This window comes from Lissotriton vulgaris, chromosome 7 (genome assembly GCF_964263255.1).
Source record: "Lissotriton vulgaris chromosome 7, aLisVul1.2, whole genome shotgun sequence".
NCBI lineage: Eukaryota > Metazoa > Chordata > Amphibia > Caudata > Salamandridae > Lissotriton > Lissotriton vulgaris.
In genome coordinates this window covers 717,332,397-717,360,108 of record NC_141695.1, presented here as the reverse complement: position 1 = coordinate 717,360,108, position 27,712 = coordinate 717,332,397, and the positions used below count along the sequence as shown (strand labels likewise).

Below are 27,712 nucleotides of genomic sequence, written 5' to 3'. Positions count from 1 at the left end.
AGGGTGGTGTGGAGTGCAAAAAAACGATGGATTTAGGCCCAGATCCTTGTACTGGGGTGAATGTATGACATTGTTCTACATTCTGTCCATCAACTGTGTTTTTTGCAATTTTCACCCCGAGTGTGCTGGGTATATTCAGACGTGAGTCCCAGGCTCTCCACACCACTGGAGTCAAGCTATCCAGGCTGAATGAAGGCTGATAGCCAGAAATCGGTCCTTGGATTCTTGATTCCGGTCTGGGAAAGACATGGCTTGGTAGTGAGGACTGGACTGTTCCCATGAGGCACAGGGTCAGAGCTGATTTGCATATAGCCAGTGTCTAACCCAGGGTGGTGTGGAGTGCAAAAAAACGATGGATTTAGTCCCAGATCCTTGTACTGGGGTGAATGTATTACATTGTTCTACATTCTGTCCATCAACTGTGTTTTTTGCAATTTTCACCCCGAGTGTGCTGGGTATACTCAGACGTGAGTCCCAGGCTCTCCACACCACTGGAGTCAAGCTATCCAGGCTGATGGAGGCTGATAGCCAGAAACCGGTCCTTGGATGCTTGATTCCGGTCTGGGAAAGACATGGCTTGGTAGTTCGGACTGGGCTGTTCCCATGAGGCACAGGGTCAGAGCTGATTTGCGTATAGCCAGTGTCTAACCCAGGGTGGTGTGGAGTGCAAAAAAACGATGTATTTAGGCCCAGATCCTTGTACTGGGGTGAATGTATGACATTGTTCTACATTCTGTCCATCAACTGTGTTTTTTGCAATTTTCACCCCGAGTGTGCTGGGTATACTCAGACGTGAGTCCCAGGCTCTCCACACCACTGGAGTCAAGCTATCCAGGCTGATGAAGGCTGATAGCCAGAAACCGGTCCTTGGATGCTTGATTCCGGTCTGGGAAAGACATGGCTTGGTAGTTCGGACTGGACTGTTCCCATGAGGCACAGGGTCAGAGCTGATTTGCATATAGCCAGTGTCTAACCCAGGGTGGTGTGGAGTGCAAAAAACCGATGGATTTAGGTCCAGATCCTTGTACTGGGGTGAATGTATGACATTGTTCTACATTCTGTCCATCAAATGCGTTTTTTGCAATTTTCACCCCGAGTGTGCTGGGTATACTCAGACGTGAGTCCCAGGCTCTCCACACCACTGGAGTCAAGCTATCCAGGCTGATGAAGGCTGATAGCCAGAAATTGGTCCTTGGATACTTGATTCCGGTCTGGGAAAGACATGGCTTGGTAGATCGGACTGGACTGTTCCCATGAGGCACAGGGTCAGAGCTGATTTGCATATAGCCAGTGTCTAACCCAGGGTGGTGTGGAGTGCAAAAAAACGATTGATTTAGGCCCAGATCTTTGTACTGGGGTGAATGTATGACATTGTTCTACATTCTGTCCATCAACTGTGTTTTTTGCAATTTTCACCCAGAGTGTGCTGGGTATACTCAGACGTGAGTCCCAGGCTCTCCACACCACTGGAGTCAAGCTATCCAGGCTGATGAAGGCTGATAGCCAGAAACTGGTCCTTGGATGCTTGATTCCGGTCTGGGAAAGACATGGCTTGGTAGTTCGGACTGGACTGTTCCCATGAGGCACAGGGTCAGAGCTGATTTGCATATAGCCAGTGTCTAACCCAGGGTGGTATGGAGTGCAAAAAAACGATGGATTTAGGCCCAGATCCTTGTACTGGGGTGAATGTATGACATTGTTCTACATTCTGTCCATCAACTGTGTTTTTTGCAATTTTCACCCTGAGTGTGCTGGGTATACTCAGACGTGAGTCCCAGGCTCTCCAAACCACTGGAGTCAAGCTACCCAGGCTGAATGAAGGCTGATAGCCAGAAACCGGTCCTTGGATGCTTGATTCCGGTCTGGGAAAGACATGGCTTGGTAGGTCGGGCTAGACTGTTCCCATGAGGCACAGGGTCAGAGCTGATTTGCATATAGCCAGTGTCTAACCGAGGGTGGTGTGGAGTGCAAAAAAACGATGGATTTAGGCCCGGATCCTTGCACTGGGGTGAATGTATGACATTGTTCTACATTCTGTCCATCAACTGTGTTTTTTGCAATTTTCACCCCGAGTGTGCTGGGTATACTCAGACGTGAGTCCCAGGCTCTCCACACCACTGGAGTCAAGCTATCCAGGCTGATGAAGGCTGATAGCCAGAAACCGGTCCTCGGATGCTTGATTCCGGTCTGGGAAAGACATGGCTTTTTAGTTCGGGCTGGAGTGTTCCCATGAGGCACAGGGTCAGAGCTGATTTGCATATAGCCAGTGTCTAACCCAGGGTGGTGTGGAGTGCAAGAAAACGATGGATTTAGGCCCAGATCCTTGTACTGGGGTGAATGTATGACATTGTTCTACATTCTGTCCATCAACTGTGTTTTTTGCAATTTTCACCCCGAGTGTGCTGGGTATACTCAGACGTGAGTCCCACGCTCTCCACACCACTGGAGTCAAGCTATCCAGGCTGATGAAGGCTGATCGCCAGAAACCGGTCCTCGGATGCTTGATTCCGGTCTGGGAAAGACATGGCTTGGTAGTTCGGACTGGACTGTTCCCATGAGGCACAGGGTCGGAGCTGATTTGCATATAGCCAGTGTCTAACCCAGGGTGGTGTGGAGTGCAAAAAAACGATGGATTTAGGCCCAGATCCTTGTACTGGGGTGAATGTATGACATTGTTCTACATTGTGTCCATCAACTGTGTTTTTTGCAATATGTAAAAGTGAGCAGGACCACGCAGCTATGAACTTCTTTTAACCTCTGGCTGTATAATAGAAACAAAATGGCAAGAGAATAATGCCCAGGTGGGACTTTAATAAGGTGATTGCAAACTCATAAAGTAAGGGTGTTGAAATCTACATTTGCTTGGAAAAATGTGTTACTCAAGGTCTCAGTAGATATTGTTTAAAACAACTGAACTGTTCAAGACATGTCGTTTCTGGAAGCCCAATCTGCTTACAATGTGCACTTTGTTCCTGAAAGAGAACATTTACTAAACAAACTCTTAATTTGAGAAGATTACCAATGGGTTGCACGTAGATGATGCTCTTGTTGGAGCTCGGTGTGCATCGGCAAGGGTCCTCATAAAACTGCTGGAAGTCCTGGGTAGGCTCAGAATGAGAGGGAATCCAGTCAGAATTTGAATGTATGATTACAGGCTTGAAGAGATCACTGTCTGAGTGAAAAGCCTCACTGAGCAGCCGTTTCTCTCCCATGGTACCCTGCTCGAAGAGCTTTGCAAGGTTACGATCCTTCGATATCAATGCTGTTCTCAAAACATCTTCCTTATGTTGAATGACCTGCATCTGAATAAATAAAAAGTAAAAAAGAAAATAGGACAGAAATACTCCGGTGAGTCTTATGATTAAGGAATAAGCTAACTACGAAATATTAGAAAGGTACAGTAATAAAACATACCATGACAAAAGGGCCAGGGCGTTCAAGTAAGACAATCTGATTTGCAGTGATTGCATTGCCCAGCAGCATTTCAACAATGGGAAACTTAACAGACCTTCATGGTTAAAGGGCCTACCATTTCGTCTGCATTTGCGAAGAAAATGTAAAGCCATCTACGGATTGTAAACAGGTTTGAGGCTATGGTATTGTTGCACTTCTCTATGGAATAAACACCCCTGAAAAACGTCTCACTCAAAAAGCCACTTCACTTCTACAAGCTGTCTGATCTAGAGACAGAAAAATCAACACTTAGTGCCACCAGATGCTGGGTTTAATTTTAAAACTGTCTGATTAGATCAGGTATCTCTAACCAGTCGATCGCAAGCTACAAGTAGCTCGTAGACTCCTTCAGAGTAGCTCGCAGCCTTGAGTTGATTTTTAAATAAGCGGGGGGGTCACATTATATTTTTTAAGCTAGGGGAAAGTTGTGTTAATTTTACATTATCATTATCAGGCTGCAGATAGCAGGGCCTGATAATGAGTATTGCTCAATCAGATTTAGAATCTAGGTTGGGGCACAGATGAAGAACTGTACACTCTGGTATGTGCTCTTAAGTAAAAGTCCTTGTCAACTCAATATTGGAGTGCGAGAACGAAATGATGTCTCTGAATACTTTTAAATGAAGGAAAATTAAAAGTTAACTCATTGATTAAGCATACTCTTCCATTTTAATTTTCTCCCATTTCAAACTCTCACATTTACAAACAGCACGCCTCTTGCTCCAGGAGGCCAGTAAGCACTGTGCCCCATATATAACTGAAAAATCCGGCAATTATGTAGAGAAATGTAAAGTGAAGAAAAATATTTCTATGAAACATTTATTTAAAGTTCTATGTAGCACAAATATGACCCATAAGAGTATCAGAGCACTTTACAAATGATAAGAAAGAAAACAACATGCAGGGCAAACAACATAATCGAGACCGATACAGGATGCAGCAACTAACTCCCCAGCTGGGGCAGGGGCCACCTAAATGAATAATCAGACAAGTCAAAAAACATGACCGTAACAGGTGAGTATTAAAAATGGGTTTAGGCAACGTGCCATGTCGGGCCGGAGAGCAGAGTACCTGGGTTCTAAGGCAAAAGTTTGTTCATCAATAGTACTTTAACTTCCCTTTTGAATGATGCAGTTGAGGGATGCAGTCTGATTTCAGGGGCAAAAAGTTCCAAATTCTTTGGGCAATACACAAGAAGGCACGGTTGTAAGTTTTCTTTTTATAGAATTTCTGTGGTTCCAACAGTAAGGTGCTGGTACTTCTAAAGCAAGGCTTTTACATAGAGCGCATTAGGAAGACGTGTTGTATGCAGACTGACGCATTCAGTGAATAAAGGTACTCACTACCACATAGCACAATTAAAGCAGGGAGAAATGTGCCCAGAGTCGCCAAATCAAGTAATGTATTAGCTTTAGAGATAGGGTTTTGTTTTTATATTCAATTGAGTTAATCAGCTCATCAGACAGTCAGCACTGATGACTAGATGCAACGAGTAGCTCTGCATTAAAGTTGTCACAATTGGGCATGTAAAACCTACAGGGCCCAGCATCGGCTGTAAGCAGGTGGAGACCGGTGCCCCTAGCCAACACAATATGCAAATCAGGAAATGGCAGTTGAGGTCACAAGCAAGTGTCTGCCTCCACAATATGGTTAGTGCACAGTCCTCCGAAAGGATGGTACAGTCATATGGCAGAGTGAGCTGTGCGGGAGCTCTGGAAGAGAGTTTACACCTTATTGGGTAGTGTGAGAAATAGAGTAGGATTTCTTCTCTTTCGGGCTACAGCACCTGCTAGAAAAAATATCAAGTATTAACAAGTGGTTTGACCCTTGATCCCTCCCCTCCCCTACCCCCCTCACCTCTCACCCCACCGCCACCAGACGAACGAGGACTTGCATCTTTGGGAACTTCCATGTTGAATTGTCCTCCACAAGCCAGTCATGTTCCAGGCTGTTTGTAATTGGTTTACCACTGAGTGATATACATAACCATGGGGATGGTATTGCGGGGATGCAACACAGACTAAGAAGCAATTTGGGAAGTATTTAGTTGACAGTGCACCCACGAGGGAGAGGATGTGTATAGAATTAAAAGGGTAGATGAGAATATTATAGCCAGCAAACAAGACCTAGCTCATTTAGTTTAAGGCTATTAGAATATTAGGTCAGCTGTCTAAAGTACATGTGACTAGTTGGTCAGAGAAATCGCAGGCACTGAACAATTGTGACGGATCAAAGATATCACGAGTGGGGGAGGCAGCAGACTGTTCTCTCAGGGGTGTGAATGGTGAGGGAGTGGCTGGGTCAGAACTAATCTAGAAGTCAGATGATAGTGGAATGGTCAGCCCAAGGGCACGTTGCAGTGTGTATGGAGAAGGACAGCCTTATGTGGCAACACAAGAGCATTGCAGTAGCCAAAGGGCAGCACCTAACTCTAGAGATACTGCTTGCGGTATGCAGGATGGCACTGACACCAGCAAGTGTAAACATATGTTTCGGACAGTTAATCGTGCGATTATGGCATCAAGTTCCGCCCCTCCCGAGAGGTGCTGAGTCAATGCTCAGCTATGCCTGCATTACCTCTTGGACAGCGACTTCTGCCCCGCATGCTGCAAGTGTGATTACTTAAAGAAGGCTACATTCGGCACGGAGGTATCTGTTGAGGGTTTCCTTTCAGTAGGACCACCAGGCGGCCAGCGTAGAGTCAGGATTATGGACCACTCCTCCTTCGCAAGAACATGGCAGTGGGCATTGTTGCGGCAGGAGTACAAAGGGATAGGGCTGCACAACACAGGAGTAACCTGGTTGTAGCGCCCAGGCTTGAGAGGAGGCTAACTGAGGCAGCAGTAGGAATGAATACCGGACATGGTACCAGTACACCGGGGAGGCAATGATCTGGCTGGCTTGGGGTGGAAAGACATTGTGGAGCCAAGCTAGCTGGCTCACAGACAATGCCAGATTGGTCTGCCCAGAAGACGCCATAAGGACAGAGATCCTAGTGTGGCGCAAATGGAAGGGGGTGCTAGATTACGGGGCTGTGGAGAGGTCTAGGCGGAAGCAGGACATCTCCATGGCAAAAGCCTGCAGGGCGAACAGCTGGGGATTCATCAGACATGGTCAGATGAGCCTCACGAGGCTAACGTCTACGAGGCAGAAGGGGTACACCTGACCAGGGATATGTTCCTTATCAATATAGTTGGGGTGCTAGAGCAGCAAGGGATCTGGTAGACTAACGGATGAAGGAGGAGCTGCCGATGATCAAGGAACCACTGGCAGCATGGTAGAGACAACATGCAAAGACAAACAAAAAAGATCAGTAGCCCAGTAGAAAAAGTGTCTCAAACAGTGTTCTTGGGATGCATCATGGCAGGGGTACTGTGAGCAGGTGATTGGCCAGCAAGGGTCAAAGAGTGGCTCAAAAAGTGTCCTTAGGATGTCTCACAGCAGAGGCACTGGAAAGCAGGTGGTTGGTCAGAAAAGGTCAAAGAGTGGCCCAAACAGTGCCCTTGGGATGCCTCACGCCAGGGGTACTGAAAGCAAGCATTTGGTCAGCAAAGGGTCAGGTTTAAGGGGACATGGCACTTGCAGTCAGGGCTGGCCATGACGGCCACCCACACAGATTGCGGACGCAAGGGAAGCATAGAAGCCACAAACACACCTGCTAAGGGGCAATAGCACAAGGCTGAGACAAGTAATGCTGTTAAAAAATTAGTAAGGACAATGGTTGTTTAAATACTGTCCGTTTATGCTTTGTATTATAACAAACAAGTAACGTGTTGTGATAAACCATGTGTTACGCAATATATAATAAACTGCAGCCTGTTTGCACCATATGTGGTTTCCCAGTGTACTCAATAAAAGTGAAAGGTACTCAGGTCGGGTGGGACAAAGACCACTTGCATGTCTAGGAGGGGTTAGGTCAAGGACATCGGACATGTCCACAGGAGGAGGCAAGATGTTATTGCTGAGGGATGTCAGTTAATTTAGGTTGATGTTTCGCATGCTCCTTTTCCAATGTTTGGGTTTCTTGAGTTGCGCCATATTTGTTCTCACAGAATCTGTGATGAGGAAGGTCAAGCAGTGATGGTCTGTCCAGTCACAAGGAATGATCGATTCCAGCTTAAGGTCGAAGGTTGATCCTTTTTTGTGTGTAGGACTGTCGCAGATTTGGATCAGGTTTAGGTAAGCTAGAAGGTTTTAAGGCTGTTAACTGCAGGGTCATTGAGGTCATTTCAGTGGAGGTTGAAATCTCCATGGAAGATCTGGGTGCATTGTTGTCCCACGTTAGTTGAGATAACTACCATCATTTGCTTTATGAAATAAATGTTATCTCCTGGTGGTAGATCGCGTGCAGTTTGAATAGTGGCCTGTTGTTACATATACAATCGATGCATAAGTATTCGCATGAGGATAGAACTGGGGACTATATCTGTTTCATTGGGAGGCTGTTAAGGTGTATGTAGGCGATACCTTTACCTGGTCTACTAGAACTAATCTAATGATGTTGTGGTTAAGGGGAACTAGTATGTCAATGATAGGTGTAGGGGAATCATTTAGCCAAGTTTCAGTCAGGATTAAGAGGTCATGCTTGTGTGTGAGGATGAGGTCAGAGATGTCCGCTGCATGTATGACTGCGATCTGCAATTGAGTAGCATGCATTTGAGATGAGGTTTGGAGTCAGCTGGGGCAGTCTGTGCGAAGGTAACTCGTTTACGGTTGTACTCCTTTACGGCTCAGGAATTGGGCCTAGGTTCTCTGTGTGGGTCCAAAGGAATTGTGTGGAGTTGACCCAGATGGTGTGTGTTAACAGAGTATGTTGAATTATATGACAGGAAGAGGAAGTGAATATACCTGCAGGATAGTGGATCCTGCAGTCTAATCGGCTGAGTGGGGGCGTTGGGGTATCGTATAGTTCTCCATCTCAGGTGAGGAGATGTCGAGGTTGGGGAGATCATGTTGGTTGGGGGAGGTGATGGAAGCCTAGGGGCGGAAGTTGCTGGATTGATCATGGCTATGACTAGTCATTCTCTGAGTCCTGTTTGGCCACCAATTGTTCACCAGCTCTGAGGTGATGTATATTGTGCTTTGTAAGTCAGCCTTACGTTATTGTAGGTCTAGTGCAATCTCATCAAGTCTGGATTCTAATGAAGTGTGAAAGCAAGTTCTCAAGTTTAGTAGAAGGGGGCAAGGAGATTGGGGTGTGTTCAAGACTATGGTGTTGGAATACTGCTGACCAGGAAGAACCAGGGGAGGACGGGTTGGAGATGGAGGTAAGCTCGAGAGGTGGAGGTGGAGAGCTTGAGAGCTGGACAAGTGTGAGTGCTGTGGTTATAGGAGTCATGTTGCTAGGTGGGTTTAGGAGTTCGGGCTGAGGGAGGGTCATTGATTGAGCTATAGGGAGGGTCTGTGGTATAGTCGGGGTGAAGGTGTTACTTCCGTTGCTTTGTAACTCTGACCTGCTCTAGAAGTGTGGTGCGAATGTAGTATAGTTTGACGACTGATGGAAGGGGGACTCGGACAGGTAAGGTGGTGGTATAGAGTTAGTGTTGTGAATGCTGATCACCAAGGAGGAGCAGGAGATAGTAAGGGGTGGGAGAGAATATGCAAGGACAATACTTGGGGATCCTGTAGTTTGCATGCAGAGCTCGGACAGCCTTGGGAGGAGGTGGATTTAGTACAAGTCACAGTGTTTTCGATGAAAGGGAAAAGCTTCTCAAATATTTCTAGGTTGCAGTCTAATGATTGGATGAGGATAATCCCATTGCTATAAAAAGAGTTTGTGGCTTCTGCTCTGCAAACAGATAAGGGGGCTACCGAGAGTCTTAGACCATGAGGAGTTTTCCTGGATGTAGTGATCACAAGCCAAGAAAACAGGGCTATCCTTCATTGTGCTCATCCGTTCGTGTAGAAGATAAGGTCACTTATTATGGTTCTTTTATTCGAGAATAGGTAGGGGTCCGAGATTAGTTTTTCTGGGTGAGATTCGAGGAGTGAATTATTTTGAGTTCTTGGATGTGTTTTTTGTTATATTAGGAGAGTACTTCATTTTATAAGCGTTCGGCCTGACGGCTCCAAAATGGTGTCAGCTGCTCTGGGTGAATTAGGATCCATATCTGAGTGTGATGCAACTAAAGCTAGAAGAAGAAGGGGTGATGTAAACAAGTAGGGACGAGTGTTTCTGACTTATTGTTATGGACAGTGTCCTATTTATTTTTCGTGTCAGTGCAATAGGAGTTTAGGGGTTCAGAGTTCCAGTTACAAATAGACGCCACAACATAAGGAGATGTTACTAGTGATGAAGTACTGACAGGGGAGGTGTGGTGGGTGTGAGGAAAATGTAGTTCAAGCCCTGAAGCAATGGTGATATGGCAAGACCATGAGAGGCATTGAGAAAGGTTGCATAGTTAGGGCAAACAGAAGATATACAAGTCAAGGTAGGGATCACAATAGCACCATTTCAAGATGGACGCTACTTAGAAGCTCTGGGATCCAGTTTAATGTTGGGCGAATAATCCTTTACTTTTCTGCAAACTGCATGTCAGTAGTCTTATTTCATGTTCTTTTACTTAGGAACAGGTCCGCCGTTTTGGGAATGAGGCCCTTGTGTCTCAATGTGAGTGAATTCAGACAATTTCAATGTGGAAGACCACTCAACCTCAACAGAACTGGAATGCATAGAAGGAAAGCAGAGTGCTAGGCCATATGCATGCATTAAGAAGTGTAGAAGCAAAGTTTTCACAGGCTGATCTGGTAGACTCTCACAGCACAAGAGCCCTGCTCCACAACTTGGAATTCAGGCAGGGACAGTTGGACAATAGCTCGTGTACGGCAGCGGCAGGAGGTCCCATTGGTCACATTCCGGGTTCCATGGAGGTAGGACACATCGGGACCAGTGGCAAAGGATGAGTTCACTTGGGATCAGCCAAGTGAGGCGGGGGCACCAAGGGCAAAGGGGCAGCGGAGCACTGCCATCCCCTCCCTCTGCCTGTGGCAATCTAAGGGACACACGTTCCGATTGCTGGTGCCTTGGGGTGGCCGCATTGTGGCATGACGCTGAAAGCAGGAGGGTGCGGAAGTCTGCAAGGGATGGAGGAGCGAGCCCTTAACAGGAGAATCCACCACCTTCATTCACCCAGCCGCGGCCAACCTCTGGTTCAGAGCGCTGCAGGCCACAGACCAGTGCAGTGAGGTCTGGCAGAGTGAGGAGGGCCTTAGAGCAGGGGGCAGCGGGATCACCTGGTTCAGACCTGGTGGTTGGCCTGTCCGGTCGCAGCAGTTTCAGGTCCCATACGCCACTCTCCCATGAAGGTATACAGGACAGCGACAGCATCGACGGTGGGTCCTCACATCTGCTGTAAGGTTGCAAGGGTTCCTCTGGTGCACTGCAAACAAGGGATCAGGCTGTGTGGGAGGGCCACCCCTGCACATGGTTACCACAAGGGAAATCCCTCCCGGTAGTCTCCGATTCCTCAGTTTCACAAACGATCACAGAGTTCGCAAAGTATCTTGATTCTTCCCTCTAATCCATAGAAGAAGAGGCTTGAAGTCTTAACGTTTTTCTCCACTTTCAATTAAGTCTTAATGTTATATGAAGCAAGTTTTTCACTCTAAATTCCTCCGAACAAATGGCTGTATTTTCCTGTTATAAATATGGCACCATTTCTACAGGCCACTGGGAGAAAGATGCCTGCAGATTGCAAATATGACACTTGGAAATGGTAGAAAACTTAAAAGAGTAATTTTATGGAAATCATATCAGCATAAAATTAACTCTTCAGTTTAATTTTCTCCCATTTCAAAGTGTCACCTTTACACACAGCTCACATTTTGCTCATAGTGGCTGGTAGACCCAGTGCCATATTTAAAACTGAAAAATGCAGTCAATATTTTAAATGGGATTAATTTAAAGTGCAGAAAAACATTCCATATAATAAATACTTTGGCCAAACATTCTCTGCACTTTAAATTTCTCCCATTTAAAAAAACGGTTGAAAGTTTGTGTACTACAAGTGCATACCACACAGGCTCTTTTAAAAAAAAATCTTTATTGAGATATTTTCACATTTTACCCTGAGGAACCAGAATTTACTTTCGGTCCCATGAGCCATATAACCGTTGTTTGAAAGTTAGCGTGATGCATCTGGAATAATTACTAAAAGCACGCAAATACTAATATACATGCGAAAAGAAATTTAGGAATTACCATACACCACATTACACGTTTTTGTACTTGCTTGACACGACCGACGCCATTTTGTGGCCTCGCTCGGGCTCTACATTAGCAAGCCCTATCCTTGCATTTCACCGAAGCCGTTCCCTTGAGATATAGCTCAACTGTTGCAAACTGCTGTCTCTGCTCGTTAGGCCTGTCAAGGTTATAGGTAGAAGGAGGAGGCTGGATAAGCACATTCCTGGGGGTGCGGTACCGACTCTCTCGGAGTTAGCAAAAGGGAGTCACCCGCACGACCTTGCTAATATAAGATGAGCTAAACCAAGAGCGGTTTGTCTCCCATATATGGTCTTTCCCTCTTCACCAACCTGTACCAACTTGTATTTTTCCATCTTGGGTAACGGTTTCGAAATGTAACAGTATATATGTGATGTTCTGACAATATGCCAGCAGTCTTCTTGGCGGACCTCGTGTGGGTTAGGTCGCAAGGAGCTCCTCTGGCAGAGTTTGTTTGTTATAAACGATTGGACCTTCTACACTGCCAACTGACTGATTATTGGTAATGGGTATGGGACTAGTTGCAAGTATGACTCTAATTGGGATGTGATAAATAATTTTCGGTACCTCAGTTGGCGACTCCGCCGGGACTCCCTGTTGGGGTCGTCCCTCTGTAATGAGAAAAGAGGCGGGACATTGAAAGTGGCAATTTTGATCGGGGTCGAAGAAAAGACCAAAGAATTTGGGGTCTGCTCCGCTCTCCCGATCGCGAAAACCCCAGCTGCTAGTGACCCCATGCCGGAGTCCTTCGGGTGTAACCCGAGAACCAGCCATGTTGGCATTAACGGGAGTTGGCAATGAAGAACGTACAATCAGACCTGCGTGCACCAGGTGAGTGTCTTGTCTTGTCTTGTGTTGGATATCTTTCTGAATTTTGGATTTAAGACTTGGCATGGGGTGACCCTCGGTCACGGAGAACTTTGGAAAAGGGGGTCTGACGGGGCAGCATTGAACCTGCAGGTGCGGACGCCCCTGTTTTGGTTGGTGAAAGTAACTAGAGATAGAGACCAGACGCCTAGGTGTGAATCTCGGTTTTCCACCAGGCCGGACTGCTCTCGGGAACGCCGGCAGTTGAGATTGGGTAGCACTCGGACAGATCTGGAGCGGCGCTTGAAAAACCGGGCTTAGCCAGAATAGTTCGGGAGGTGAACCATGAATGCTGTTGGATGGCCTGTAGATCGGTCTGTGGTTTAGAAGCCTGTGTGGCTATCTCTAGGTAGTCTAGGGACAAGACTGTTGTACAGAGGCATTTTTGAGCTTTGAAGGTTTGGAAAAGGTTCTCCATAGGTGGGAGTCGATGGACTCCACCTTTTGTTTGCAAATATCTGTGTTTTCGTTTTTGTCTTTTATGTTGATGTAAATTGAAGGTTTGTTTTCGCGCTGCGGTTACTTAATTTGTGAAAGAGTGGATTCGAATGAAGACATGGCCATGTGTATGAGTGTAATGCTTAACGATTCTTGATTCGTTTTCAGCTTAATTTAGGTAGACAGGGGCAATGCCGTGCTTTAGTAAACTATGCTTTGGCTGTGTTCACCGCGGGAGCACGAGGTTGGATGAAAGCCAGCCGGCCCCTCCGGAGGGGACTCCCAGCCATGATATGTATTGTAAGCACTGGATAGGACCCCTCCTATTTAATACCTTGTGGCACAAGTATACCAAGGACAATGTGGAGCTGCAATGGCCAAAAACAGGGTCTTTTGACGAGAAAAAGATCCAGTACCTGCAAGAACGCCTATTTGCTAAACGTAGTAGGCAGGCCATGTTTGATACCCTTAATAAATGGCAGAAAGAGGCAAAGCGGAGACGCATCCGGTCTGAAAAACTCCTGAAAATACAGCAAGGGCAGACTGTAACTCAGAAAGCCATCGCTCATGACAAAAATAAGACCAAAAAGAATATTGAGTATGCAGATAGACAGTTTAGGTTGCAAGTAGATAAGAGTTATGTGACGCGGAATGAAGCAGAAGACGAAATAGAGGATTTGTTAGACAAAAGACCTCCCCCACCGTACGCACCGCAAAGCATATACCCCGCGGTACCTCTTCAGATGATGGCTACGCCACAAGCCTCCGCACCAGAGGAACACGTGCCTCTCACCTCTCTGGGGACTACCCGTGCCCCACCTACCTCAGTGAGAAACCTGGCTACCCTCATACCTGATCTCAGACATCCCCCGGGATCGCCCCATGTGACATTAGCAGCTCCAAGCCCCATATGGACCTCCCAGTCAGCCAGTACAACACCCAGAGATCCGGGGCAAACACCGAAAGGGGAATCGGGAGGCCTGGGCGGTAATCGACTGTTCACCAGAGCGTCTGTAGAGTACGGCAAAAAAGAAGCAGTCGCAGATCAGGGCGCCCGATGGATGCGGAACGATATATATACAGTAGCTAATATAAGGAGTACTATTAAAGATTTAGAGCCGGTGATGCAGCAACATGCCCTATATCAGATGTCTTGCTACCTCATCGGGGCTTGGGAACTATGTTTCCGGGATGGGAGGGCCCCTCAAATACTATATACCATCCGAGACTGGACTCAAGTTTAATATGGACCGCCGGGAGGTATACAAGAATGTCGACACCTTAGTGAAATATCGAGGCCGAATGTTCATAAAAAGCCCCAATTGGACTTACCAGCATCCCATGCAAGAAGTACACCCCATTTTTCATCCCAAAATTCCTGAAGCACCTTATGGTGCTGACCAGGTAATACGGGCTCGAGTAGACGCCCAGTTCCAGGAACAATGGGTATACACTCCGTGGAAACACAGTGAGGTTCTTACCTTGAAATCACAACTTCCCGACCCCCGCAAGAACCCTACCGCCTATTACAAGGAACTGACTGAGGCTGCGGCCTCGGCCGTGATGACCCTGGCAGATGTCGAGCTATTCTTTGGGTTACTAGTTCCTGTTGATATATGGCGGCAGGTGCATGACGCCGATCATGCTGAACTAGGAGGAACCTGGGATGAATTGAGAGGTTGGGACCGAGATCGTAAACCGGGAGATAAGCCTAGAAATGAAATTACCTCCTTGCCAGCAAAAATAATAGCATTTATGCATACCCTGATTCCTCCGCGGAAGGTTGACTGGGATAAACTGACAGCCTGTAGGCAGAAAAAGGATGAAAGTGTGTCTGACTTCTTTACTAGGTTTGAAGGGGTCTTTATTGACTTCAGCGGACAGGATTTGGCAACGGAAGGTGGAATTAGATTGTTTGTGAATAGATTTGTTACCAACTTGGCATCGGAAATCTCTGCAAGGTTTCAGGCCGCAGAAAGCACCTGGACTACCTCCACCCCCTCCGTGATTCTGAGTACGGCCCAATATTACGAGCATAGGGAAAATGAGAGCAAGGATAAAGTAGATAAAAAGGCCAAGGATCTTAAAACACGGGTGCTGCTTCAGCAAATTGTCCGAGGACAGGGAGGAGGGAGAGGAGCCAGAGGGCCCGTGTCCAGAGGGGCGGGAACAGGCAGAGGCGCAGGCGGGGCTCCAACAGTAGGGATAAACCAATGTTCGTATTGTAAACAGGAGAGACACTGGAAAGCGCAGTGTCCGCTATTACTTGCCCAGAACGGCGCAGTCAGAGGACGAGGACGAGGTGGCCCAGATCGGAGTGATATGCACAGAGAGGAAGCATCAGGCAAGTCTGAACTGAATCATTTTGATGGTCACCAAGGCAGACAGTATTATCATGATGATTACGCATTTGACGATCAGGATGGGTACGTCCACCCATAGGACAGTCAGGGACAGAGTAGGGGCCAAGTATCAATCCCAGTCAATCAACAAGGACCCTATGTGAACGGGGAATTGATGGGGACTTCTGAGAATTTCCTAATTGACACAGGGGCAATGAATAGTTCAGTTGCTCAATCATTGGTTCCAGTGGCGGCTCTGTCCGGGCAGAATAATGTATCCGTGGGATTTTCAGGAGTCCCAGTAGTCAGTCCCATCTCTAAACCACTCCCCTTCACGATCGGTCCTGCCACTGTCGAGTCACTTTTCCTGCTAACTTCACATTGTGGGGAGAATCTGTTGGGCTTATATATGCTGAAGAGGTTGAACGCAAAATATACTGCTCCCCTGATGGGGTTTATTTGACGATACAACCCCACTCTGACTGTATGAAACAATGTTTTGCTAAAAACGAACCTCTCCCCCCTGAGTTTGACGGCATTCACGCTGCTCTATGGGCAACTGAGGATGCGGACGTGGGTAAGTTAGACATTCCCCAGTCCATATTACGCTAAAAACTGGCGCAAAATTACCACGCATAACGCAGTATAAGATCTCACAAGCCGGTGAGCGGGCTCTGCTTTCAATCTTCAAGATCTTATTGACAAAGGGGTGGTGGAAGAAACAGCTGCTAATATTTGAAATAGCCCGATTCTCCCAATTTTAAAGAAAAGTTCTGATGTACCACACAGCGACAAGGTGATGCCTATTGTTTTGTGATTGACCCGAGAGCTGTTAATAAGATTGTTGTACCGCAGCATCCTGTGGTAACGGACATCACCACTATCCTTACCATGATCCCGCCCACTGGTCAGTATTTTTCGGTCATTGATCTGAAGAATGCTTTCTTCAGTATTCCTATCCATCCCGATAGCAGACAGATCTTCGGATTCTCATTATCTGGCCGAAGCTTCAGATTCTGTCTTGCACCTCAAGGCTATACTGAAAGTCTGAGTATCTATAGCCAGGCCCTTAAAACTCTGTTGGACAACCTGGCCTTGCCAAAGGGCAATGTGCTTTTGCAGCATGTGGATGACCTGTTGATCGCTTCTGACACAGAAGGAGGTTGCAAAACTGCCACTGTTAAATTATTGCACCATTTAGCAGCGAAGGGGAATAAGGTGTCCTTGTCTAAGTTCCAATACTGTCGACAGGAGGTAACCTACCTAGGTCATCTACTGTCGAAGGAGGGTGGGCGATTGATTCCCGAACGCATTACTACCATCTCTAACATGTCTGTCCCTTGCACGCAGCGCGAAGTTTGTGCTTTTCTTGGCATCACTTCTTACTGTCGCCAATGGATACCCACTTTTTCTCTTCTCACTAAGCCTTTATTGCATCTAACCACTAAAGACGTGCATGAACCCCTCCCCTGGACGGATGAATGTCAGCACTCTTTTGACTCTTTAAAAACTGCTCTCTGTTCTGCTCCTGTCCTGGGTACTCCTGATTACCGTAAACCTTTTGTACTATACGTGCATGAGGTCGACCGTTGCTCGCTTTCAGTATTAACGCAAGAATTTGGGGGTAAGCAAAGACCTTGCGCTTGTCAGCCACAATGGATAATGTTGCAAGGGCACTTCCTAGCTGCCTGAGGGCCACTGCAGCAGTAGCGGTGGCCACCCGGCAGTCGGAAGGACTCGTTCTAAATTCCAATTTAACAGTGATGGTGCAGCATGCTGTGGACACACTATTAAATAAAACGAAGACACAGCATCTTACGAGTGCACGCCTCACTGGGTATGAATTGACACTATTTGCTCCACACATCACGATTACACGAAGCGCTACGCTAAATCCAGCTACACTGTTACCACTCCCTTCGAGTGAAACTACCAATGATATATATGATTGCATATTTCGAACTGAAGAAGAAACAAAGGGAAGGGTTGACCTTACCGACATTCCTCTATCTGACCCTCAGGGGGAGTTATATGTGGATGGGTCCTGCTTTAAATTAGCAGATGGAACAACAACAGCTGCATATGCAATTACGACCTTGAAGACAGTAGTTGAAACATCTCTAGTACCTCACCGGTCAGCCCAAGCTGCTGAACTAGTGGCATTATTACGAACCTATGAATTGAGTGAAGGACTCGAAGTTAATATCTACAAAGACAGCCAATACGCCTTCGGTGTGGCCCATAGTTTTGGGCGGCTGTGGAAGGAACGGGGCTTCCTTACCTCTCATGGTCAGAAAATACAGAATGGTCCCCTGGTATTACGATTGTTGGATGCCCTCACTCTGCCCAAGAAATTAGCTATAATAAAATGCAGCGCACATAAGGCAGTGGTGGATGAAGTAGGGGAAGGGAATGCTTTCCCAGATCAGGTGGCCAAACAGACAGCCCAATCTCCAATGTCAGCCATGTTTGTAATGTCCTCTGCAAGATGGGTGGAGGAATCTGAATTGTTCGATAACACTATGGAAAATGTAAGAGAATTACAAAAGGAGGCCACCCCTGCTGAATTAGAAAGATGGGAAAAGGAAGTAGGAAGATTGGTCGAAAACAATTGTTGGGTCGATCTGACAGAGAAACAGAGATGGTTACTACCTAATGCATTGGTGCAGGCCGTTGCAACTATGGCCCACGGTCCTGCCCATGTAAGAGCTAAAGGTATTTGTGGCCTGCTATACCCAGTATGGAATAACCCTAACATACAAAGGACAGGTGTCGGTTTAGTACAGTACTGCATGGTCTGTTTACAACACAATCCGGGGAAAGCAGAAAATGTTCTGAGTGGGAACTTTGCACCTCCGATGTTGACCTTTGAAGTGCTCCAGATGGATTATATCCACATGGAACGCGTCAACAATTTGAAATATTTGTTAGTGGTGGTCTGTGCTTTTAGCAAATGGGTCGAGGCCTACCCCACAAAAGAGAACACTGCCCTGGCCACAGCAAAGGCTCTTCTCAAGGAGTTTATACCACGCTATGGTTTGCCCAGTTTGATCTTGTCAGACAATGGGGGGCATTTCCATGGGGCCCTTGTTAAGCATATTTGTGATGGATTACAGATAAAGCAAAAATTCCACGCTGCCCGACACCCCCAGTCAGCAGGGCTCATGGAAAAATACAATGGGATTCTGAAACTAAAGATGGCTTAGATTCAGGAAAGCACGGGGTTGAAATGGCCTGACACCTTGCCCTTGGCCCTCATGTCATTGCGAGTTACCCCTCATTCTCGCTCTGGTCTTTCTCCTTATGATATAACATTCGGGCGCCCAGCTAATATATGGGGGGTACCCAGATCACAATCCTTTTCAGATATAGAATATCCTATGTTGATCGATTATCTGTATGCCCTGACTAAAGTTCTCCATTCTATTCATCAGCAGGTAGCATCTGTACTGCAGCCTCTGCCAGAGGGCCCCGGACATCGACTGCAACCTGGCCAGTGGGTGCTGGTCAAGAAGTTCGAACGAGACTCCAGCCTGGCTCCAAGGTGGTCCGAGCCGCGCCAGATCGTGCTTGCCACCCGGACGGCCGTCAAAGTGGATGGGAGAAAGCATTGGATACATGTCTCCCATCTGAAAAGGCTGCCACTCCCGCTTCCTTATGATCAGCGATGCTCAGGGGAAATTCTGACCCAGGAGACCGAGAGAGCCACTGCATTTGTACCTTTTCCGACGCCTGCGAGACAGAACAAAGGCAAGAAGAGGGTGTGACGAGATCTGGTGAACCGGTCTCTGCTGAATCTGCAATTGCTCTGAATCCTGTTTTGAATACCCCGGCAAGCGAAAGCTCTAATGAAGGAGAGATACCTACTGTGCTGTTTTCTGATCAGGAAATTCCCGGTCATGTGCGCAACCTGCGGCCAAGAAAGCATCACGGCACCTCAGACCCCACTGTTAGGAGATAAGGAAAGACTCAATTGAATAGACAGGGTTTGCTAGATTGCAGGTCTGAGGTGCTGAGCGAGACACTGGACTGAACTCGTTGAGAGCTGGAACTTTGGTTACTGTGCTCTGTTCAGAAAAAAAGACTAACTCTTGTGAACGACCAGGTTGTACGGCAGGATCCCTTTCACCACGACGCTTTGTTTTTCTTGAGATGAACAATAGGAGTCTGCCTGTGAGACTCTGACGGACACAGGGAGAAGAGCCCTCTGGCAGGACGGACTGCTAGGCCCGAGTCTAGTTTTGGACTTTTAGCTAGGAATGTACCATTTTGGTCGTATTGTACTGGAAGAAGAACTTCCCATTGCACCACGATACTTGCAATTTTATGAACCAATGTTTTCTACTTGGACCACGAGGGTCAAGGTAGCCCTCGTGTTGGTTATAACTCTATTTTTAGGGGCTTATTCATATATCTAGAACATAAATACCCCTTGCAAACTTTTCTACCTTCTACTGTTGCCCCACCTGAACATTTTATGTTCACCTTAGCACCCCACAAAGAACGGCATCACCAGACTTATGCGAGAAATGTATTTGTAGAAATGCTCCATCAGACACACTGTGCTACCAACATCACCGACTGCTGGGTTTGTGGGCTCCTGCCATCTGTTATGTTATGTTATGTTATAATTGTTTATATAGCGCTAGCCCAACAACAGGGCGTCTCAGCGCTTACGGACATGCCTAAATACAGGACGGCCAAAATAAAGGCGACAGAGTGTCAGATCACAGGGGAACCCTAAACTGAAGAAAACAGCCAGGTTTTGATGTGTTTTCGAAAGAGTAGATGGTTAGTAATGGTACACACACTTAGAGGGATAGAGTTCCAGAGTTTTGGAGCCAGATACCTGCATGACCGGCCCCCGGCTCTGCACTTCCGGATCTTGATGGTACGGGTCAAAGAAAGGTCCGCAGAGCGAAGAGCACGCGACGGGATATAGAAGGAGCAGAGTCCCTGCAAAATTTGGGGGCCAAGGCAGTAAAGCATTTTGTGAATGAGACAAAGGGTTTTAAATTGGATGCGTTGTTTGACAGGCAGCCAGTGCAGCCTACGCAAAACCTGGGAGGTATGGCAACGTTTCGGCAGTCCGAACAGAGTACGGGCAGGCACATTCTGAGCCCTTTGTAATCTGTTAGTGACTGTCAAATTGGAACCAAGCATAAGGGCATTTCAATAGTCTAGATGGGATAAGACCATTGCTTGAACAATTGTCTGACGGATAAAGGGTTCAAAGAAGCCAAGAATAGGCTTAAGAGAACGTAGGCGGCCGTAAAAAGTGCCAGCCACTCTTTTGGCATGGGATTCAAGGGTAAGTGAGTTGTCTATAATCACACCCACATTTTTAACTTCCTTCTATGCATAAACATGACCTGTTCCTCTCATTACCCTGGTCCTATTTAGGGAGTTGTGAAGCATGGTTTAAAATGTTTTCTGCTATGTACAATCATTATGTAGAAAATCCCAAACAATACACCGAGAAAGACTATAATATGATTCTAGCATACATTGAAAAACATCAGGGATTTGACCCAGAAGGAAATAGGGGACAGGGATCGTTGGATCCAGAAGCCTGTATGAATATGTATACAGAGGTTGAGAATAGTACTTGGTTGAAAGATGAACTCTATGATTTTGCTAATTTTAATGATTCGCAGTATTTCCAGCATTTTGTGGTCAGAAATGTTACCAGTGAACGCACCGTACCCATTCCCATTTTGAATACCTCTTCCAATTTCTGTGTACAGGGGATGGGGCATGTTCAGGTTGGTGACAGTGTCTGTAACTATACTTATCGCATGAAAATATTTAGTAGCCCGCCATTGTTGACGCCACCGAATGTGTATTTTGTATGTGGGGAAAATGCTTACACTTGGTTACCCCGAGGTTGGCCAGGTCAGTGCTATCTGTCCTTCTTGTACCCGCCTGTATACATAGCGCCATCAGACTATCATAGAACACACCAACTCCATACAGGTAGAACGGTACCCAATAGGCAACGTAGACAGCTCATAGCAATGGAAATCGATCAAACTGACACCTCCTTACAGCAGTTCACTGACTTTAGCAAGGGATTGGTACCATTCTGGGGAACCATATTCAATAGCAGAGAAATAAGACGGTTGTCCAGAATGGTAGAGAATGTCATTAATATCACTACCGATATCATGACCAATATTACAGTAGAGCTTCAGGTGACAAGGCTCGTTTCGCTCCAAAACCGGATGGTTTTGGACGTTATCTTGGCTGATCAAGGCGGAGCATGCCGGGTGATTGGCAGCTCCTGATGCGTATATATTCCAGACTACGCCCCCTCTGTTCATTTGGCTATCCAAAAGCTACACCGCATAGCGGCTGAAATGCATACCGAAAATGGGTCCTGGTCACTGTCTGGGTGGTTCTGGGGGCTTCTGACAATGTGGGGTTGGAAATTATTGTCGATACTGGCTGGGGCAGCCGGTATCATTTTCACCTGTTGCCTCCTTGTACAATGTGGCCCAGCTTGTTGTTCCTATTGTGCCACCAGGGTGACGCCATGTGCGTCCCCACTCCTGTCCCCACCAAAATTCAGATGCTCCAGCAGGAGATTCATGAACTGATGGCCATTGATGAGGATGTTTTCCAGGACTAGGATTTCCTTTTTATTAGCTACATCACGCTAAAAGGAGGGTTTGAGGAACCCGAATTGACTTTCGGTCCCATGAGCCATATAACCGTTGTTTGAAAGTTAGCGTGATGCATCTAGAATAATTACTAAAAACACGCAAATACTTATATACACGCGAAAAGCAGTAATTTAGGAATTAACATACACCACATTACACGTTTTTGTACTTGCTTGACACGACCAACGCCATTTTGTGGCCTCGCTCGAGCTCTACATTAGCAAGCCCTATCCTTGCATTTCACCGAAGCCTTTCCCTTGAGATATAGCTCAACTGTTGCAAACTGCTGTCTCTGCTCGTTAGGCCTGTCAAGGTTACAGGTAGAAGTAGGAGGCTGGATAAGCACATTCCTGGGGGTGCGGTAACGACTCTCTCGGAGTTAGCAAAAGGGAGTCACCCGCACGACCTTGCCAATATAAGATGAGCTAAACCAAGAGTGCTTTGTCTCCCATATATGGTCTTTCCCTCTGCACCAACCTGTACCAACTTGTATTTTTCCATCTTGGGTAACAGTTTAGAAATTTAACAGTATATATGTGATGTTCTGTCAATGTGCCAACAGTATTCTTGGCGTACCTCGTGGGGTTAGGTCGCAAGGAGCTCCTCTGGCAGAGTTTGTTTGTTATAATAAACGATTGGACCTTCTACACTGCCAACTGACTGATTATTGGTAATGGGTATGGGACTAGTTATAAGTATGACTCTAATTGGGATGTGATAAATAATTTTCGGTACCTCAACCCCAGCAACCCCCCTTTACCCCCATCCCTCCCCCATACAGGCATTTCATTTTATATATACATACGTAGTCAGGTGTTAGGCATATTCCAAAATATTTCAATCATATTTATAATAATATCCTAGGTAAACATTTTAATCAGTACATTCTATCCATCGTGTATGGGGTCCCATATTTCTAATCCCTTCCTTTTCTTATTCCTACCCCTCCTACTGTAAATAGCTATCTCTAGGCTATGTGTTGCGAGCAATCGTGCCCGCCATTGCTGAAATGTGGGTGGGTTTGGGTCTAGCCAGGCCGATGCCAGGCATATTCTAAGCACTGCTACTGAGACAAACAAAAGTCCTTTCATTCTGTTTGGTCGAGTGTCATCATCTGCCCCTAGCATTATTTCCACTGTTGTGATCTCTAATCTTGTTTCAAAGATTCCTGATAGAGATTTCCCGTCTGATGGGGCTAAGTGCTTTGCGAACATGTGTATTAAATCTGCTTCAGGTAGCGTGCATTGGTACCACACAGGCTCTCAATCATCCATACACATATATCTTATTTATGCACACACATGTTCATACTCCCCAAAGACCACAATCTCACTGACACACATGGGCAGCCTTATTCAAACCACAGTATCTGGCTGTAGAAAGCGGTCTCTCTATATAGTGCACTAAAATGAAGTACACCGTGTAGAGAGTGCACTAAAATGAAGTACACTGTGTAGAGAGTCCAGTGATTCCCCAATAGATATGCAGAGGTAAAAGTAGATAATTCTAATGCTCTTTTTGTGGTAATGTGGGCAAGCAGTTAGGTTTATTTAGAGGTTAGTGCTAAGCATTTGTGCCACACACAGAGGCAATAAAAGAGACACACACTCAAGAATACATTTGAAACCAATTTGTAAAAATAAAGACTATTTTTATGTTTTGTTAGATACCAAGAACACAGTTCTAAGGTAAGTACGTTTTGAATTACGATTTTTAAAAAGTTTGGAAAATATATCACATTTGCGCACCACAGGAATCAATGGGAAGAAATTGCATATAAAAATCAGGCAACGCTTTCAGGAAATTCAACTTCTCATTGCAGGTCGATGTCAGGACCGGGTCCAAAGTCCTAGCAGGAGAAGTTCGGGAGCGTCCCAGATCGGACGGGAGCAGAGTGCTAATTGTCTTGGAAACTAGTACTCAAAGACAAAGGGGTCCACTTGAAAATGCACTACACAGATGGACTAAGAGGTAAGTCCGGTGGGTCTCCCTGGAATGAGGAGGTTGCAAGGGCCTGGGGACCATGGGAGCAGAGCTGGTTAGTCAGTGCTGGGGCGGGTGGGGCTGGGTGCAGAGTGAACAGGTCAGCCGGTCGTCGTGCAACTCATGCATCTCGGAGTCAGGAGCAGGCAACTAGGACAGGCGCTCTCGGGCAGCTGCACCACTCAGGAAGTAGGTTCTCGGGTGTCTTGATGTCCCTCCACGGGTGCTTGCTTCTGGTGTTTTGGGAGCCCGGTGTTGACTCTTTTTCTTGGTTTCTCCCACGGGGGGAGTCCAGAATTGGTTCACTGGGGCAACATTAGGTCCTGGTGCCTCCAAATTTAGTGGAGAGGCAGATCTGACCCTCCAAAACTGATGTACCTCTTCTTGGTCCGGTGCTGCATCGAGGAGCAGCAAGTCAACAAACCAGACTTCATGGTATCAGTGCCTGCGGTGTGCAGGGGAGTGATACCTTCACTCCAAGGCAGCTTCTTGGTGATTTCTTGGAGGCTGGATGTGCTCTGGGGTTCTTGGGAGTTCTATCAGGATGACACCGCAGCAGCGATTGCATAGTTCTTCTTGCTGCTGGCAGGGTTTAGTGCCTTTCTTTCTGCATCAGGGCTTCTGTACTCGCGTACAAGGTCTTCATTCATCCTGGTCTTCTTTGGTCTGATGAATCTGAAGTGTAGGTCTCTGGAGCCACCTAAATACTGCATTTAGGGGCATTATAAGGGGGAGACCGGTAATAGTCAATGGGCTATCTACCTTTAGAGTGTCTGCACCCCCTAGTGACCACTTCCTGTGGGAAGAGGCACTGCCCTAGTCCTAATTGGAGGTTTTCTCATCATCTCAAGATGGTGGAATTTCAGGAGAGAGATTCGCCTCACCTGCACTGCCCTAGGGGTGGTGCAGGCTGAGGGGGACCCTCCTCCTCATCTAACCACTTCTCAATCCTTTTCTCCAGCCAAAAGTGGAGCAGACTATCTGGGGGATCCTGGGTTGAATATCAATGGTGGCATTGCCTTTGAAGCGTCCTACCCTGGAAGGCCATCCTGCCCTGGAGGTGTGAAACACCCCTGCCCTTAGCAGGTATTGTTTCAGTCCTCTAAGAGCGTTTTCTCTCACCCCATGAGGTCAAAAACATGTGAAGTTGTGGCAGGCTGGAGAAAAACGTCCAGAGGTCCCACTAGTGTATAGTTAGGTTTCAGGGGACCCTCTAAAAGGGTCTCCTATGTGAATTTATTAATAAATCCAACACTAGCATCAGCGGGGATTTATTAAGAAAAGATGCGTGGTACCAAACATCGTAGAAATCAGTGAAGCCATCATGGAGCTAGGAAATTCATGGTGAGCAGTATCCAGCCCATGTACTCCTTATGGCTTTTAATGTTCACATACAACATCACAGAATGGACTGGACATTGCAGGGGCATATCTACTCATGCTGCTATGCCCTTACATAGGATATAGTGCACCCTGCCTTAGGGCTAAAGGCCTGCAGCAGGGGTGACTTACCTTTATCTTATCCAGTGATTGGGGAGGCATGGCACATAGGGCAGTGTGCCATGTCGCCTCTTTTGATTTTCCTGCACCAAGGCACGCAGCCTCCAATGACAAGAGTGCATAGTCTTGGTGAGGGTGCACTGGGGTGGCACAACCAGAGTGCAGACACAGAGGATCCTCTTCAGTACCCGTGCCCCAAGTACCAGGGGCACCACATACTAGGGACTTACAGGGGTAGCTGAAGTTGTGCCAAGCGTGGTGAGACAGTGTTCTGGAAAAGAGATCTGGCACTAGGAACCTGATTAGCTGAGACCCAGTGCACTTTGTTGTACCCTGTGACATAAGTAGACTTTGGTAGCCAAGTAGAGCCCATATGTACCTTTATTCGGTATACAAGTACATCAAATAAGTAGTCCAGGTACACAGGTTATGGTGATGTAGGTCTGCCTGTAGTCAGCCCTTAGTCCCATGTAACAGCAACTCCACCAGGAGTAACCTGCCAGCTGCTCAGCCCATCTCTAACTGTCATTCCTCACTCCCACAGACACCCAACATTCCGTGCATCACTGAATTTCCAACATTCTACAGTAAAAATACACAGTGGCTGAGCAGCAGGAATATTGGTAAACTACAAGATAAAAGTTAAGTATGCTGGGCATAACACATCCCCCTCCTTTTAAAATGAAAAACAAAAATTGCAAATACAGATAAAGATTAAGAGAGAAACTATACACAAGAATTATTACAACTGCAATAAACAGATCAAAACCCAGGGATGTGCAATAATGTAAACATCACAAGAGGGTCAGAGCCATTAGAAACTGAAAAAATTGATAGATTATAACCAATAAATGAAGTAAAATAACCTATCCTCTCCTAATAAATATAATGAGAAAATGTTGTTGCGAATTGCCAAGGGCAAAAACACACCACGCAACTTCGATCCCTACAGCAAGGGAACAAATGAATAAACAAGATTCCTAACATAAGGAAACTTATATACGTTGTGAAGATGAAGCTAAAACCCCATCTTTCACCCCTCATATGAGGTATAAACACTTTGGGATTGCGATCCATAAAGTCAACCATCCTGTAAGGGTCTAAGACTTTAACCATGCATATGGTACCATAAACCATGAATACACACCCTGTGTAGGGGAATTGTACCCATGAACCAAAAACCAACCCAGTGTGAGGGTTAAACGTAACGTTAATCGGAGAAGACCCAATAAACATACTCCGTGTAAGGGTTATCAAATCAACTAACTGTAAATGGGAATCATACCCATGAACCAAAACCATCCCAGTGTAAGAGTTAAATGTAACGTTAATTGCAACAGACGCAATAAACATACCCCATGTAAGGGTTACCAAATAGAACAACTCAATTGGGAATCATACCCATGAACCCATCCCTATGTAGGTGTCATGTGTAATGCTTTATGAGAGAGGGACTCGTACCCAAACCCATGCCGATCCCTCATGTAGGGGAGAATGTTTTATAGCTAACCACCAAGGACAAGACTAGGGCGTCCCTTGAGCAAGGAAACATAAACAGTGGAAGCTGAAAAGCTAAAGCTGTGAACATTCAAGTATTCATACATAGATTCACATAAGGCAAACTCTGCATACATAGGAAAAAACCCAATTACTGTAGAAATATGTAAAATAAGAAGCCCCCGCCGGTGAGCGACCTCTCATCCGGATTATGCTAGATTTATGTTAAGTGTAAGCAGCAGACACATGAACTGATAGATCAACTCTACTACATAAACGTCAAATTCCAACTTGGCACTAGATGGCAGCGTAACACAGGGCAGAGAATAGTGAAAAATCATAGCTGTGTAAAGACACAATCATAACCCAAAGATTTGAACATTACCACGCCGCACTTGAGCAAAAACAAAAAAGAAGAGTGCCACCTCCAAGAAAAACTAGTCACTTGTGACATCGGTCATAAATGCAGACAGGAACGGTTGAGGAGTTAAACGGTATTTAATAGGGTTCGATATGTCAAAGGAAGAACAGCGACCCCAGCCACAGCACAGGCCACAACAGGTGGCAGCTTCACACTGCCCGCCGGCGCTTGCCTTGGAATGCTGGTCGCAGTGACATTCTAAGTGATGTCACTGCGAGCAGCTCCATTACATGCAGAGACGCCGGGGGGAATCAAGGTGGGAAATACCACAAATCCGCCTTCCCTGCAGAATAAAACATAAGATTTCAACAAGAGAACCAAT

At 46.3% G+C, this 27,712-nt stretch overlaps 1 protein-coding gene across 2 annotated transcripts in view; it reads right to left on the bottom strand.

The window, feature by feature from the left end:
- AMZ2 (archaelysin family metallopeptidase 2) overlaps nt 1-27,712 on the bottom strand; it is a 574,400-nt gene that overhangs the window by 418,327 nt on the left and 128,361 nt on the right. For both annotated transcript variants that reach the window (XM_086930947.1, XM_086930948.1), the window contains one exon: nt 3,020-3,302. In XM_086930947.1, coding sequence (XP_086787073.1) covers nt 3,020-3,302 — 283 coding nt within the window. The remainder of the gene's footprint in view (nt 1-3,019; nt 3,303-27,712) is intronic.